This window comes from Chinchilla lanigera, unplaced genomic scaffold (assembly GCF_000276665.1).
Source record: "Chinchilla lanigera isolate Chin_1 unplaced genomic scaffold, ChiLan1.0 scaffold00056, whole genome shotgun sequence".
Classification (NCBI taxonomy): domain Eukaryota; kingdom Metazoa; phylum Chordata; class Mammalia; order Rodentia; family Chinchillidae; genus Chinchilla; species Chinchilla lanigera.
The window spans coordinates 11,605,354-11,621,241 of NW_004955457.1; the positions used below are offsets into that span (position 1 = coordinate 11,605,354).

A 15,888-nucleotide genomic window follows, 5' to 3' on the forward strand; every position below is an offset into this window, starting at 1 on the left:
TATAATTTTTTTATTTTTTATTTTTTATTTTTTAAATGAGGGAAGGTCTCACCATGTTGCCCAGTCTGGCCTTGAACTTCTAGGCTCAAGCAACCCTCCCACCTCAGCTTACAAAGTAGCTAGGACTATGGATGTATGCCACTGTACTCCATTAGCTTATTTTAATTTACCCTGTCTGCTCTCAAAAAAAGGAATTGCAGCAGGTCAAAATAAAAGTATTAAAACATTACAACTATTCAACCACTAACAGAACATACAGAAAAACAACAGTATAAAAGGCAGTAATGTAAGGGGACTACCTTAAACTAAAAGTGCTATTTTCTGTGTAAATTTTATAAAGTCGTGATTGATGTCCAACAACTTCGAAAACATTTTTACTTTTTTTTTGTCTTTTTGAGACAGGGTCCGGCTATACAGTTCAGGCTGGTCTTGAACTTGCAATGATCCTCCTGCCTCAGCCTCCTGAGTGCTGGGATTACAGGCGTACACCACCATGCCTGGACTTACTTAATGTTATAATGGCAAGAATTTTTTCGTATATATACTGCTGAAGCAAACACAAAGAATTTTTTATGTTGCTATGTTCTCTTTACAAGTATCTGTATACTGTTTAATAATGCTTACATTATTTCTTTAACAATTCCTATAATGTGGGACATCTGATTTGGTTTTGGTTTTCTACTTGCAGAAACAGTATTACAGTAAACAATTTCATGAATATTTTCTTCTTTTAGATAATTCAGTATTTATGATTCTTTGTATGTTTGGACTTGTTTTTTGTTTTTGAGACAGTTTAAGTAGCCCAGGCTGGCCTTGAACTCAAGGTGATCCTACTATCTCAGCTTCCTGAGTGCTGATTATAGTGTGCACCACCATGCCCCAGTTTCAAACTCCTTTTTTTTGGATTGTACCCGTATACTTTCCATCCTTTCCATCCTTTCAATCCTGTAAAGTGTACTGATTCCACAAGAGAACTAGAGGTTTTTTGACTAAAATTTTTTCCTAAATCTTTTGTTAAAGAAAAACGTCTACTGTAGTAAATGGGGGAAGAGCATAAAAAGAGAATTTATAAATGACCAAAAATCTCTTCCTCATAGATAACACTAGTGGGATACATGCTTTTGTCCTTTTTAAAAAGTAAGGGTGGCCAAACTTACCATCTTCATATTGTTTCTTCCGAGTTGCACTTTTATCAAGTGACCCATCTAGAAAGCCTTTTCCAATCTCAGACCAAACCTGAAAGTAGCAAAGTATACATACCTATTATCTAGTACACAGATTTCCTAAATAATACAGAGCAAAGTAAGCTAAAAAGTAAGGACTTTCTTACCAACGTATCTGACAGTTAGGCTCTGCCTCTTAAGTGAATACCTGTGATGGCTCACAGTCATTTACTCCACAGCTGTAAGGACAGAGTACAAACACAGCCGTACCTCCACTCACAAATTTGATTCCTTCCACAATTCTGGTCCCAAACCGAACTGGACAAGAACCAAGTCAATCCAATTCAGTGGTGAGGGCCAAATGTGGTGACGCACACCTGTAATCCCGGCACCTGCAGCGGGGAGGGCTGCCAGTTTGAGACCAACCATCAACCATGGGCTCCACAATGAGTTCATGGCTAGCATGAACTGCATAGTGAAACTCTGTCTCAAAAACAAACAAAAATACAAAAACCAAATTCAATGGTTTGATTCAGTGTTGGCCTTATGGGGAAATTTGATTCAGTTCTCATCCAATTTGGTTTGGGACCAGAATCATGGAGAAGATTAAGTTCGTGAACTGAGCTATCACTCTATATTTTAATGATTTCAATCAAGACACATTTTCAAACTACAGTTGGAAAGGAAAAATTCCTCTGCTTAAGAGTCAAAATGGAGAGGAAAAAGAGTTAACAGCAGAGTGAGTCCTTGCTTTGTTCCATGTGTGATCATGAAAAAACACTAAAATAAAAGTAAAAGCAAATGGGAACAGATAAAAATAAATAGCTCTTAGAGATCTGTAAAAAAAAAGACACATATCAATAGAAATATTACAAAGTACATGAGAAAGTGTTCCACAAAAGAAACACAAGTACTTGGCAAAATTATAAAAACATATAATCTCACAAAAGATAAATACAACTTTTATTAATCATGAAACATCATTTTTGACACAGTAGGCAAATATTTAAAGGACCACCAATCTAAGTATCAAAAACACAATACAGTAATATTGGGAAAATAAGTGAGCAAGATTTTTGAAGGGCAGTTCAAAATCCAACATGGACTTGAATGTGAGGTGTACCTTTTTCTCACATTTTAGCACCTGTGAAATCAACACGCATCATACAAATCTCCCCATTATTCCCAGCAGACAGACACAGCTGTCACTGCTCTGAATTCACAAACTGGCCAGTCATTCCTGGAGGCATGACTGAACAAGCCATGCTTCAAATATTAAAAGACCATTTACTGGTGGAAGGGTATTAAGTTTTGTTTATGGTTTGAAAACTTTAACAACTTCTAGTAACATTTAAAAAATAACATTCCTGCCCCCCAAAAATACACTTCAAATTTACTCATGCAGGATTAGATAAATACAAATTGGGACATTTCTACGAGTAAAGTCCTATAGGGAGGAGGCCAGCCTGGGCTACATAGTGAGTTCAAGGCCGACCTGGACTACAGAGTAAGATCTTGTCTCAAAAAACTGAAAAAAAAAATAAAGAAAGAAAGAAAAGGTTTCACATTAAAGAGGTCCGATGGCCAGTTGTGGTGGGCACATCACCTGTAATCCCAGAATGTGAGAGGCCAAGGTTTGCTGTGAGTTCCAGGCCAGCCTCCAGAGAGACCTCATCTCAAAACAAACCTTTGACAACTAGAAGTACTTACTGAGTGATCCTAAATTGAGTCCTGGAATAGGCAAGGGAAGCAGTGTGGACTGTAAAAACATCATTAAAATAACTGAAGAAATGTGAAGACAGGCCTGGATAAGTTAATAGTATTGTATCAATGCTGAACTTCCCAAGTTTAATAACTGTGCTGCCACTACCTAAGAGAGTATCCTTATTAGAAAACACAGAGTGAAGTATTTAGACGTTACGAGCGCAAACGTCTTTACACTCACATGGTTTAGGGTGGGGAGGGAAGGAAGGAGCATGGATGGATGGATCGATGGACAGACAGACAGATGAGTGACAAAGTAAGGGAGGCAAAATGTAAACAAATGCTTAATTTGGGCAAAGGATATTTGAGGGTTCCTTGTTCTGGCTATAACTTTTCTGTTAAGTTTGAAATTATTTCTATTTCAAAGTTATATAGAGAGGAAAAAGAAGGGGAATATAACATAAGAAGAGGCAGGACAGGTATCAGCAGCAGAAGTCCTGGCTGGAGATGTAGCTCAGTGGTAGAGTGCTTGCCTGTCATACATGAGGCCCTGAGTTCAATCCCCAGTACCCCACCAAAAAGAAAGAGGAAGAGCAAGAACAAACTCTCCCTGGGCATAGTGGGACACAGCTATAACCCCAGATACTCAAGAGGCTGAGGCAAGAGGAAGCAGCTTGGGTAACTTAGCAAACCTCTGTCTCAAAATTTAAAAAAAAGATCAGGGATATAGATCAGTAGTCCATGGTAGAGCACTTGCCTAGTGTGTCAGTCCCACCACCAAAAACAAAACAAAAGCTCTCACCAACATGAAAAAAATGCAGATGTCAATAAATAAGTCAAAAACTGATTTTTCATTAAAATGAGAAGACAGGGGCCAGGGATTTAGCTCAGTGGTGCAGCACTGCTTGGCAAGCATGAGGTCCTGAGTTCGATTCCTGGTACCCAATCAATCAATAAATCAATCAAATGAGAGGACATATTAGAAATTCCCTAATCAATTAATTTTGCAATCTGGGTATACAAACTGGTTTATTCTGGGAAGTGGAATTTATTTATTTATTTATTTATTTATTTATTTATTTATTATTTTTGGAGACAGAGTCTCACTATGTAGTGCAGGTTGGCCTTGAACTCACTATATAGCTATGCTAGCTGGCCTCAAACTAGCAGTGATCCTTCTGCCTCAGTCTCTTGAGTGATGGGATTATAGACATGAGCTACCACACCCAGCGTGGTGGAATTTAAAATGATTTTCCATTTTAATTGGTATATATCTAGATGCATGAAAGTTTTAGGAAAAAGCATGTTTTTAAACTATCAAACAAAAGTAATGAAAACTATTTTAACAAGAAAAAGTACAACACTAAACAGTGATAGGGTATTAATTCACAGTTCCTGGTAATTTTTTTTTAAACACATTATCTTAAATATTCACTCTTATTTTTATAGATTTAAATAATATAAGGAATAATTTCTCAGATCTGAAATGTGGTAAAAGTAACTGAAATATGATTTCAACAAATTAATGTTGAGACTAATTTTTAAAAAGGAAAATAAATAAATTGCATTTGTGAATCTAGAAAAAGCAAACATAATGCTTCTAATCATATTCATTTGATTAGCATTTTCATGTGCCAGTGACTTTAATTTCTGTCTATGTAGGACATAATCTAGTTCTATTAAATACAGGTTTTTCTCTTTATTCTAGAACTCAATATTGCTTTTATAACATACTTGGTAAGTTTTTTTTCTTTTCCTTTTTCTTTTTCAGATAGGTTTCACTGTGCAGGTCAGGCTGGCTTTGAACTCATTTTTTAGCCCAGGCTGGCCTCGAAATCACAGTGATCCTCCTACCTCAGCCTCCCACAAGTGCAAGGATTACTGGTGTGTGCCACCATGCCCAGTGTATACTTGTGTGAAAACATGAAATGGAAAGTTCCAGAAATAAAAAATTCATAAATTAAAAAAAATAAACAAAAAAGAAAAGCTATTCAGTCACATGCTTCTTACATTTAAAAAAGTATTTGTGTGAAAAGAGTATTTCTTAACTTTAAAAAATTACTATTGTTTGCATTATTCTTTTCGCTAAAAAACAAGAAAGCTTAAATCTTCAGAGGCAAAGCCACCATTCAACTATTCGCCATAATGAAAGGATAATGGCTTTTTTAGTATTAGTATTAAGCCAGTACTAAAAGGGGCCTTCGCATCCTCAGCCCCTTTTTAATTTTTTTTATTTTGGGGCAGGTTGTCATTAGATTGCCCAGACTGGGCCTGAACCTGCAATCCTCCAGCCTCCGCTTTTCAGAGTGCTGGGATTATAGGCATGTGCCACTGCACCTGGCTGATGAAGGAATAATTTTAAATTGAGCTTTAGACTTACTGTGCCATGATTCTTCTGGAATCGAATGACTTCCTGGCCATCTTCAAATGCACTGCCCATTACCACCTGTGTAACAGACTTCATGGCAAAACCAAGCATATGCTGGCTGAGGGGGACATGCTGGCTCTCTGGGTAGGTGAGCCAACTGTCTAATAATTCTTCTGAAAGCTGAAAGAGAACAGAACACCACAAGGATTTACTATTTCTTTTCACTATATCTCAAAAAATCCATCAAGTAGATTCATTTCCTAGTGTATGCAAGTTCAACTCTGTGACTAAGGTCAGCATTTAGGTATTTCTGACTCTGGCTGAACCTATAACTACATCTTCAATGGTTTAACACATCATGTAAAATCATACAGAACCACCATCACAGTAAATAGAAAACAGAAATTTAAAAATGCAAATATAGAAAAACCTTAACAAAATGGAAATTAAAGTGATGAAAATATTAGTGTCTAATTAAAAATAGTAGAGATTTAAAAAAAAAATAGTAGAGGTTCACCAGAGTTCCTGTGATATAAATATATGAATGCAAAAAGTCCCAGACCTGCTTCAGTAACAGGAACCTCTCAGAATCTCTTTGTCATTCCTTCATTCACCAAATATTTATTAATCCCTTGTGGAGTGCAAACAGTATGCAGTAAAGAGATTATGAGCTTTGGAGTGAGAAAAATCTTGATTTTCCCTCTGGGTCTGTCACCTAGAAGTCATGAGGCTTCAGGCAACTTGCTTAACCTAAGCTCAAATGTCTCAACAGTCAAGCTGGGGAGACACCTCCCACTCTGCATGGCTGCTGTGATGGGGATGATTATACCCATGTCACATAATGTGGTAAAGGTTTTGTGAGCTAATGCATGTAAACTCCCCACCATGTTAGGAACTCAAATTCCTTTTTCATGTCAATTCTATGAAACTTTCATCACAGTAAAAAAGACTAAAGCTATTCAGCATGAAAAGATTTAGCATTCTGTAAGTTTACACTGGTACCCATCTACTTTAATGAAACATCTCGAGTATAAAACTTTTTCTGAAAGTAGAAGGAAAGCCCTAATGATTCCAAAGTGTACAAGATAAATTAATTGTGCTGGGCATAGTGGCACATGCTTGTAATCTCAGATATTCAGGAGGCTGAAGCCAGAGGACCAAAAGTTTGAGTCCTGCTTGGGTGACTTAGTGAGACCCTATCTCAAAATAAAAAATAAAAAGGGCTGGGTGGGGTAGCACACAGCTGTAATCCCAATACTTGGGAGGTTGAGGCAGGAGGATCTCTTTAAATTCCAGGTCAGCCTGGGCTACAAAGTAAGTTCAAGGTCAGCTTGAACTGCAGAGCAAAACCCTGTCTAAAAAAGACCAAAAAAAAGGTTGGGGATGTAGCTAGTGGGGAGTACTTGCTTAGCACATGGAAGGCCCTGGTTTGAATCCCCAGCACTAGAAAAAAAATGTAATAAGCTGAGCTATTACTTTAAAAGAACTTTGAGATTTGGGCGAAGTGTGAATAAAACAGGAGAATAACATGAATACAGAACATAACTGAAAAATAACTTTGGGATTGTATAGCTCAGTGATAAGAGTGCTTAACATGCTTAAGGCCTATGCCCTGAATGCAAAGGTGACCACTGGAGATCCGTCTGCCCTCTGAAGTGGAGGCCCCAGAGCTCAGACCCATCCTACCAGTTAGTCTAAGAGGAATGAGGGGGCTCGGGGCATACTGCCTTCTCCCTCTGGCCAGACTGTCATCTCCATGGAGGAGCTCCGGGTAATCATGACTATAGAGGGAAAAGAAAACAGCCTGTTGTTAGACACAGGTGCAAATCTCTCTGTCCTTCTTTTCAGTCCTGGCCTTCCTTCCAGCTGTCACACCTCAGTGAAAGGAGTCACCGGTGAGGAGGTAATCTGCTATTTTTCACAAGCCTTAGGCTGTAACTACTTGTCAGCTCTTTCTTGCGTATCTCTGTCTCCCTGAGAAACCACTTTGAAGATACCACCATATATTACAGCAGCCATTGATATTTTCCTACTAATCTGTCCATAACTCTGTAATGCTTGTATTATTCCTATGCTATTTTGTAAATGGATGTATGTTTATTACTATGTGTTTCCTACAACAACCATTGAGAATAGTCAATGAATATTCAGTTGGTCACTCATGTATAGCTCTATTTATTTTCTTTAGAAACCACTTTGAAGATACCAAAGTACAGTACAACCATTGATAATAACCTACCACTTTTGTCTGTAGCTCACTATTGTCTATTTGTTTTCCTGAGAAACTGTCTTGTAGATAACAATATGTAAAACCACCATTGATAATTTCCTACCACTTTGTCTATAATTCAGTAAGCCCCCCTATTACTATGCTATCCTTCTTCTATTCTTTAAAAAAACAAACAAAAAAAACAACAAACCATGCATAAGGCCTCAGTTAAATCCCCAGTACTAGACAAAGAAAAAATTACTTTCATGTTACCAACAAAATAATCCCACATATAGTAATCCCCTCTTACCTGCAATTTCAGCTAGTCTGAAAATATTAAAAGGAAAATTTCAGAAATAAAGTCCCTAAGCTTTAAATTATACACTGTTCTGATGAAACGGCACTATCACATCCTGTTCTGCCCAGGAAGTGTCCTGTGGACCCTCACTGCATACACTACTTGCCTGCTAGGCATTTCATATGGTTGTGGTATCAGAGCCACTGTTCCTTACTGCTGTATTCAAGCAACTCTTACTATTTCTCCTTAAGAACCTCAAAGCCCAAGAGCAATGATGCTGGCAACTCAGCTATGTCGGAAAGAAGCCATGAAGTGCTTCCTTTAAGTGAAAACTTAGGGGAAAAAAGTCATATACTGAGGTTGCTAAGATCTACAGTATAATGCAATATTTTGAGAGACTGACTACTCACATTTTATTATAGTATATTATTACAATTGTTCCATTTTATTGTTTTGTCAATCTCATTGTTTAATTTATAAATTAACTTTTATGATAGGTTTGTATGCATATGAAAAACATATAGGGCATGGCACTATATGAAGTTGTAAGCATAACCAGGGTCTCAGCACATGTCCCCCTAAAGGGTGAACTCTCCTCCCAGGGAACTCACGAATGTGCAAACCCCCAGGTGGACACAAGCTCTGAACAGGCCTGAGAGACCAAAGCTTTCTCATCTGGAAGGCTTCAAGATCCACACAAAGAGAAGGAAAAGGTTGCAAAGGGACTAGATATGCATTAAAGGAGGCTGACAACAGAAAGCCCCTAGGAACACTCAAGGGTATTGTTTTCTTTCTTTCCCTTCTCTTGTTGGCTGCAGGGTTTCTAGGTGAATCTGCCAAAACACTAACCACTGAACTATCAGAGTGAACAGATCTGTGACTGTATATGACAAAAGACTAGAGACTTCACAAAAATAGTTTGGAAAAGCCAATGATCACAACAGGCAGCACAACCAATTCCAAGAAAGGTGGAGAATATGACTCCCACACTTGTCACATATGTAATGTTTATTTATTCATTTTTGAGACAGGGTCACACTATGTAGCTCAGGCTGGCCTTGAGCTCACTATGTAGCCCAGGCTGGCCCGTACTTACAGTGACCCTCCTGCTTCTGCCTCCCAAGTACTCAGATTACAGGCATGCACCACCACACCCCTGGCCAACATACATAATATTTAAAGTATCCAGTTTTTGTTGTTGTTTTGGGTTTGGTTTTGTTTTTTGCCATTGGAGATTAAAAACAGGGCCTCCCACTGAGTTACATTTCTAGCCGTTTTTATTTTCTAGTTTTGTGTCATGATTTTCCTAAAGTTGCCCAAACTGGCTTTGAACTTGGGATCCTCTTACTTCAGCCTCCCTAAGTAGTGCGTACCCTTGTATCCAGATAAAGTATCCAATTTAAAAAAAATAGTCATAGTGGCACATGCTTATAATCCTAGCACTTTGGGAGCCTGAGGCAGAAGGATTGAAAATTTGAGTCCAACCTGGGAGATTTACCAATTGAGTGAGGCCCTGTCTCAAAATACAAAGTAAAAAATAGGGGCTGGGGCTAGGTCAGTGAGAAAGCCTTGCAATCAATCCTGCCTATTTGTCTCTTTCTCAGAGCATGCAAAGAAACAAGAAGATAGCTAATTTACAAGGAAAAAAGAAATGAGACACTGCCCATAAGAAAGTTGAAGTATTGGACTAACTAGAAAAAGATTCTTAAGTCAACTATCTTAAATATGCACAAAGAGCTAAAGGAAATCATGGATAGGACAGTATCAACAAAAAGAAATTTTAAAGGGAACCACTTAGAGTTTGGAGTTGAAAAGCATAATAACTGAAATGATAAACGCAATAGATGGGTTCAACAGTGGATAAATATACTACATGAGTTCAACAGGTTGAAAAATCAGTGGCTTACTTGAATGCGCAAAGATGGAAGGCTTAGCCTATCTGATTTGAATACTCATCATACAGCTACAGCAAACAAGACAATGTGGTACTGACACTGGAGTAGACAAATAGATCATGGCAAAGAACATCAAAAAACCAAACCCAGGGGCTGGGGACTTAGCTCAGCGGCAAAAGCACCTGCCTGGCAAGTGCAAGGTCGTGAGTTCGGTTCCTGGTACCGGAGAAAAACCAAAAAAAAAAAAAAAAAACCAAACCCAAACAAGCATGACTTGAGACCTTACTACAAAGAACACCAACTACTAAAGAAAAACAATCAGTAAGTAATTTTCACCAAAATTCAAAACATTTACTCTTCAAAGAGCACTGGAAATGTTTTTTGCATGCTGAGGCTGGAGCCCAGAGGGAAATAAAAAGGCAAGCACAGAGCTGGAAGAATGACCTGTATCTATAGTTTTTTTGTTTTTTGTCTTTTTGAGATAGGGTCTCGCTATGCAGTTCAGGCTGGCCTTGAGCTCACTCTGTAGCGCAGGCTGGTCTTGAACTCACAACAATCCTCCTGCCTCAGCCTCCCGAGTGCTAGGATTACAGGTGTACACCACCATGCCCACCTGCATCTATAGTATAAGACTTTTACAACTCAGTAATAACAATCTAATAAAATATGGACAAAAGATTGACACTTTACCACAAAATATTTGCATACAGCAAATAAGCACACGAAAAGATGTTCAGCTACATTAGTTGTTGTCACAACAAGAAAAGTAATTAAGACACTACCCATTTGCAGTGGATTGACAACTGGTGGTCAACTTATAAACCCCAGCTGAACTGAGTAAGTGTGGTGCTGGGTATGGGAGGCCCATCTGAAGACTGTTGCCAGCACCATAAGAGGTAGAACTGGAGAAGAAGAAGTTAGGCTCTTGAGAGCTGAGAGAGCCTGTTGGAGCTGGTAGAAGCTGTAAGGAGCTGTTGGTTGTTTTGGAGGAGCTCATCATGCCGGCTTTCCTGATGACCTTGGATGTTTTCATCCTCCAAGGAGCTGGGGACCTCGGTACTGAGAATGGCTTTCGTTCACTTTGGGGGAGCTCTGGTCCTCACTTTGAGCATTGCTTCCTTGCTCCGGAGGGGAAGATGGTACACTGCTGCTCTCCTGGAGAAGCTTGCTGCGTTGGCTTCCCTGATGGGAACTTGGCCATCTTGATTATCGGACGAGCTTGGAACCTCACTGTTGCTGAGGGTGGCTGTGGTACCTTTCAGGGGAGTGCTGGTTCTTACTTTGAGCATCACTTCCTGGCTCCAGTGTAGATCCCTCAGCCTGCTAGCACAGATCCTTTATCCTGCTGGCACAGACTTCCTAGATTCCACTACTGACCTCTGGGCCTTTGCAGCACAGATCCATGAAACAGGCCACATGAGATATTGTTATGGGCTCTGGGCTTCCAGTTGGATTTGTGGGAGGCACTATTATATGAGTTCTAGGTCTTAAAGTTGGATTCATGCAGGACATTATCCTGGGATCCAGGCCCTCAGCTGGATTCTTGGTCTATAGTGTTGTGGACAGATTTCCTGCACTCTTCTGTATATCGTTCTTTGGGTGACTATTATAAATAATCATATAAAATATGTGTCCTGTATTATATTGTTTTCCCTTGCAAAAATAAGCCCCAAACCATAACAAAATTGGTACCGGAGTGGGGTTATTGTTGTGATGTTGCCTGGCCATGTGACTTAAGAACCTTTGGAATCAATTTGGAAAAGTTTTGAAAGACTGGCCAAAGAGGCAGCCCTTGTAAGCAGCAAGCTATATTGTAAACTCTGATTGGAGCCTGAAAAATCAGAGTACTGATGGAAATGTTGCCAGTTAAGATGAAGCTCAGGAGGCTTCAACTGAGAAGGTTTGGTTCAACTTGGATATTTCATGCCAAGCACAGTGGTGCATGCCTGTAATCCCAGCACTTGGGAGGCTGAGGCAGGAGGATCCTTGTGAGCTCAAGACCAGCCTGGGCCACAAAGTGAGCTCAAGGCCAGCCTGAACTGCATAGCGAGACCCTGTCTCAAAAAGACAAAAAATAAAAAATACATACATACTTGGGTATTTCTTTGTTGATTTTTTTGTCTAGTTGATCTATTTGTGACAGTGGGATGTTGAGGTTCCCCACTATAGTTGTATTGATGTTTATCTGATCTTTTATGGTATTTGTTTGTTTAATGAAGTTGGGTGCATGGGTATTTTTTGCATGCATATTTATAATTGTTACTGCTTCCTCATTAATTGTTCCCTTAATCAGTATGTAGTGACCTTTGCCTCTTCTGGTAGTTTTGGCCTGAAGTCCAAATTTTCTGAAAATAAGATAGCTACTCCTGCTTGTTTTCAAATTCCTATTGTATGGAATATTGTTTTTAATTCTTTGACTTTTAGTCTGTGGATTTATCTTGGGTTAAATGTGCTTTTTGAATATATCATATTGTTGGGTTTTATTTCTTGATGCATTCTGTCAATCTGTGTCTTTTGATTGGAGATTGAAACCATTTACATTTACTACTGAAAAGTATTGACTTATTCCTGTTATTGCATTATTCTCCTGTTCCTGATTTTCTTTTTTGGAGTGCTGGTTTGGTGGTCGTGAATTTCTTAACATGCTCTCTGTAATGGAGATGCCTTATTTCTCCACCAATTTTCAAAGATAGTTTGGCAGGATATATGAGTGTAGGCTAGGTTGTTTTTGGACTTAACTTTGCTAAAAGCTCTTCTGGCCTTCAACATTTTTTTTGAGAAGTCTGCTGTAATTTTAATGAATTTAACTTTATAAGTGTTTTGTAGCTTTTCTCCAATAGCTTTTAAGACTCTATCCCTGTGTTGAACTTTTGAGGTTTTAAATATGATGTGCTGTGGAGAAATTCTTTTTATTATGGTAATTTGGAATTCTGTATGCCTCAGTTATTTGTGTATTTAATTCTTTCCCTATGTTTGGAAAGTTTTTTGTTTTTATTTCTGTAAACAGGGCTTTATGCCATTTGTTCTTTCTTTTAATTTTTCACTAATTCCAAATACTCTTAGTCTTCTTTGCCTGATCAAGCATCTGTCATATACAATTATCATGGTCTCTTGTTGTTATTCAGGTATCTCTCAGTGACTGGTCTCTGCCAACAGCCCCATCTTCTAATAGAATTTTAAATCTCAATTTCTTTTTGGTCTCTAATTCTGTTTCATAGACTGTAATTATTTGCTAAACTAGTCATTCATGTTTTCTATCATTTTATTCATCTCACCTAGCTTTGTATTAGTGTATTCACTGATTTATTTATTTATTTATTTTTATATACTTAGTTTTTGAGACCGGGTCTCACTATGTATTTCAGGCTGGCCTTGAACTTGCTTATGTAGCCCAGGCTGGCCTCAAAGTCATGCTCATTCTCTCGCCTCAGCCTCCCAAGTGCTGGGATTACAGGCATGCACCACCACTCTGGGCACATTTTATTTATTAAGTCCATTATTTCTCTAGTTATATTTTCTTTGAGCTCTCTGAGTACCTTATTGATCTTTTAAAAAAAAATTTCCTCTGTTGGTGGGGGAAAAGGAGAAAAGCAGAAAAACAACCTCTCTGAGATATATGAAGAGAAGGAGGGAGGTGGGTCCAGCAAATAACTCAAGTGAGAATTGAAACTCACAGGGAAAGTGAAGACAGAGTTCAATGAAGAAGAAGGAGGTGACAAGCGGCGCGTTCTCCCTGAGCCCTGATTCACTGTGTGAGAGGGGCAGCCTGAACTTGCAGATGTACGGTGACTACTGGTGACCTCAGAGGCCTCCAAGGAGAAATGCACCAGTGGAATGGAGCGGTGGATGCAGCAGATTGCAAAGGCTGGTCAACTATTTGGGTTCTGACACCCCCCAGGAAAGGGAAATTGGCCGGTAGCCATCTTGGATAAGGGCTAACTGAGCTTGGAACTCAGAGCAGCTCCCAGTGTCAAGGTGAGGTGGAACTGAATGCAAGTCAGCAAGAGGTCTAGGAGCCAAGTTCTAGCTGGCAAGAGGTACACCAAGTGCTGCGGGCTAAACAAATTGGGTTCCAGGCTCACAGCCAGAAACTAGCCTGAAGGTGCGGGGTTGCTGGGCTTACCTACTACCCCGCTGCAAATCTATGGCTGGCTTACTGGGATTAATTAACACAGATTTAGGCTCTGTCTGCTGAATTTGTCCAGCAGTGACAGCAGAGACACGTCTAGAAGTGGACATCTGCTTTTTTCTTTCCTTGTTTTTGTTTTGTTTTTTCTTCATTGCTTTTTAATGTGAGTGTGAACATTTGTATCTAGTTTTTTGTTGTTGTTCTGTTCTTGTTTATATTTCTTCTTTCTTTCCCTCCTGTCTTCTTCAACAGGTTTTCAATTTCTTGTAATCTTCCTTTGTCCTCCAGCCTTGCTTCTAACCTTTTCCTCCTCTTTTATTTCTCTACTTTCCCCCCAACCCTTTTTACATTTTCTCCTCTGGGGGTAAAATTGCCATATTGAGGGGATATTTACTGTGTATAATTTTCTGGATTGTTTTAGATTTTGTTAAATACCCACAAATCTAGTTCATATGACTAAAGGTAGCAAATCAATAGTTAAAAGGAAAAAAACCAAAGGCTAGGGCAATCCCCAGCATAAAAAAGAAAAAGAAAATAAATGATATATAAGGGAAAACATTGGTTCAAAGAAAAAACAATTTATTGCCCGAACTATAAATCCAGTCTTTTCCTGCTCTATAAAAACATCCTCTGGACGTCACTCCCTGCCACCTGGCAAGAGCTAGTTTTCCCTGTGGAAAGAGCTAGACACATGTGCAGAAGGCAAGGGCTCTACTTCCTGGCTACCCAGCGCTCACACAGTAGCTCCTGCATCATCCGGCTTTGCAGCCAGCTTCCTGTGGACACTGGCAGGTGCCCCCTCTGAGCGCCTCCGAGTTACACTGCACCTGCTGCAGCACATCCAGCCTTTCCTGTAGTTGCTCTGCCAGTGTGCAGCAGCAGGCAGTGCCCTGCTATCAACCTCGGAGAGCTGAGCCTCAGGAGAGACATCTCTCTGTGAATAGCTCTGCAGGACACCCTGGGGGACAGCATGCTACAGAATACACTTCCAGTAGGGCTCAAGGGGTGCACTTCCACCAAGTTTCACTTGTGTGACACCACAGGACTTTTCTGCCCCATGAGGTGTGCAGCTGTCCCAGGAGAAAAGGAATCTTCCTAGGCCCTCAGTGTCAATCCCAGAGTTGGTGACTGACTGCTCCTAGATCTTTAGTGTTGCTAACTATTAGTTTTCCCATTGTCTTTAGTGTTCTCTTCTTTTTCCTTTGAATTTTTTTTGAGACAAGTTCTTGCTAAATTGCCCAACTGACCCTGAACTTGGATCCTCCTGTTTCAGCCTCCTGAGTTGCTGGGATTACAGGACTGTACGTTCTCTTTACTTCTGACCAGACTCTCGTTACTCTAATCCTATTATAATTCTATTTATTAAGCATGCTCTGTGTGCTTTTTCTCTCTTGACTGGATTCACAATGATAAATATCTCTAGAAACACTAGTCAAAAAAAAAAATGAGAAAACAAGAACTATGGATTCTAAAAATATAACAGAAGGGCTGGAGATGTGCTCAGTGCTAGATCATCTGCCAAGCATGCACAAGGTGCCAGGTTCAATCCTGAGTACTACAAAACAGACAAACAAAAGCCTGGGTGTGATGGTGCATGGCTGTAATCCCAGCACTCTAGTGTTTTTTGCTTTTTAGGGGTTTTTTTGGTACCGCGAATAGAACTCATGACCTATGCGGCTGAGCTATATCCCCGGCCCAGTCCAAGCGCTCTGGCAGGCTGAGGTAGGTGGATCATAAATTCAAGTCCAACCAATGTAACTTAGCAAGCTTTTGTCTCAAAGTAAAAAATAAAGGGCTGGGTCCAATAGATTAAATGCTTTCAGCCTATACTGGTTGTCTTTTTTTATTTTACTTCATTTTTTGAGCCATGACCATAGAAATTTTGTTATCAATAGTGTCAATTAGTGATTTGCACATGTCATAATCTATTTGTTTTGCAGTACTTTACAAAATAATGCAAATATTGTAAGTGATTCATCTAGCATTTTTCTGTACTCTAGGCACATGTCTGGTGACACCTGCACAAGATTATGTGAACCTCTTTTAGCATTGTAATCTTGACTCTTTAGGGTGGGAATTTTAATGTACTTCATTTGATAGTTCAGTGTTACATATTAACTAT

General features: G+C 39.3%; 1 protein-coding gene across 1 annotated transcript in view; it reads right to left on the bottom strand.

The window, feature by feature from the left end:
- The window catches only part of LOC102029370 (cytochrome P450 20A1), a 60,914-nt gene that overhangs the window by 19,503 nt on the left and 25,523 nt on the right, over positions 1-15,888 (bottom strand). The window contains exons 5-6 of the mRNA XM_005397043.2: positions 5,248-5,415; positions 1,158-1,236 (exon numbers count right to left, since the gene is read on the bottom strand). Coding sequence (XP_005397100.1) covers positions 1,158-1,236; positions 5,248-5,415 — 247 coding nt within the window. The remainder of the gene's footprint in view (positions 1-1,157; positions 1,237-5,247; positions 5,416-15,888) is intronic.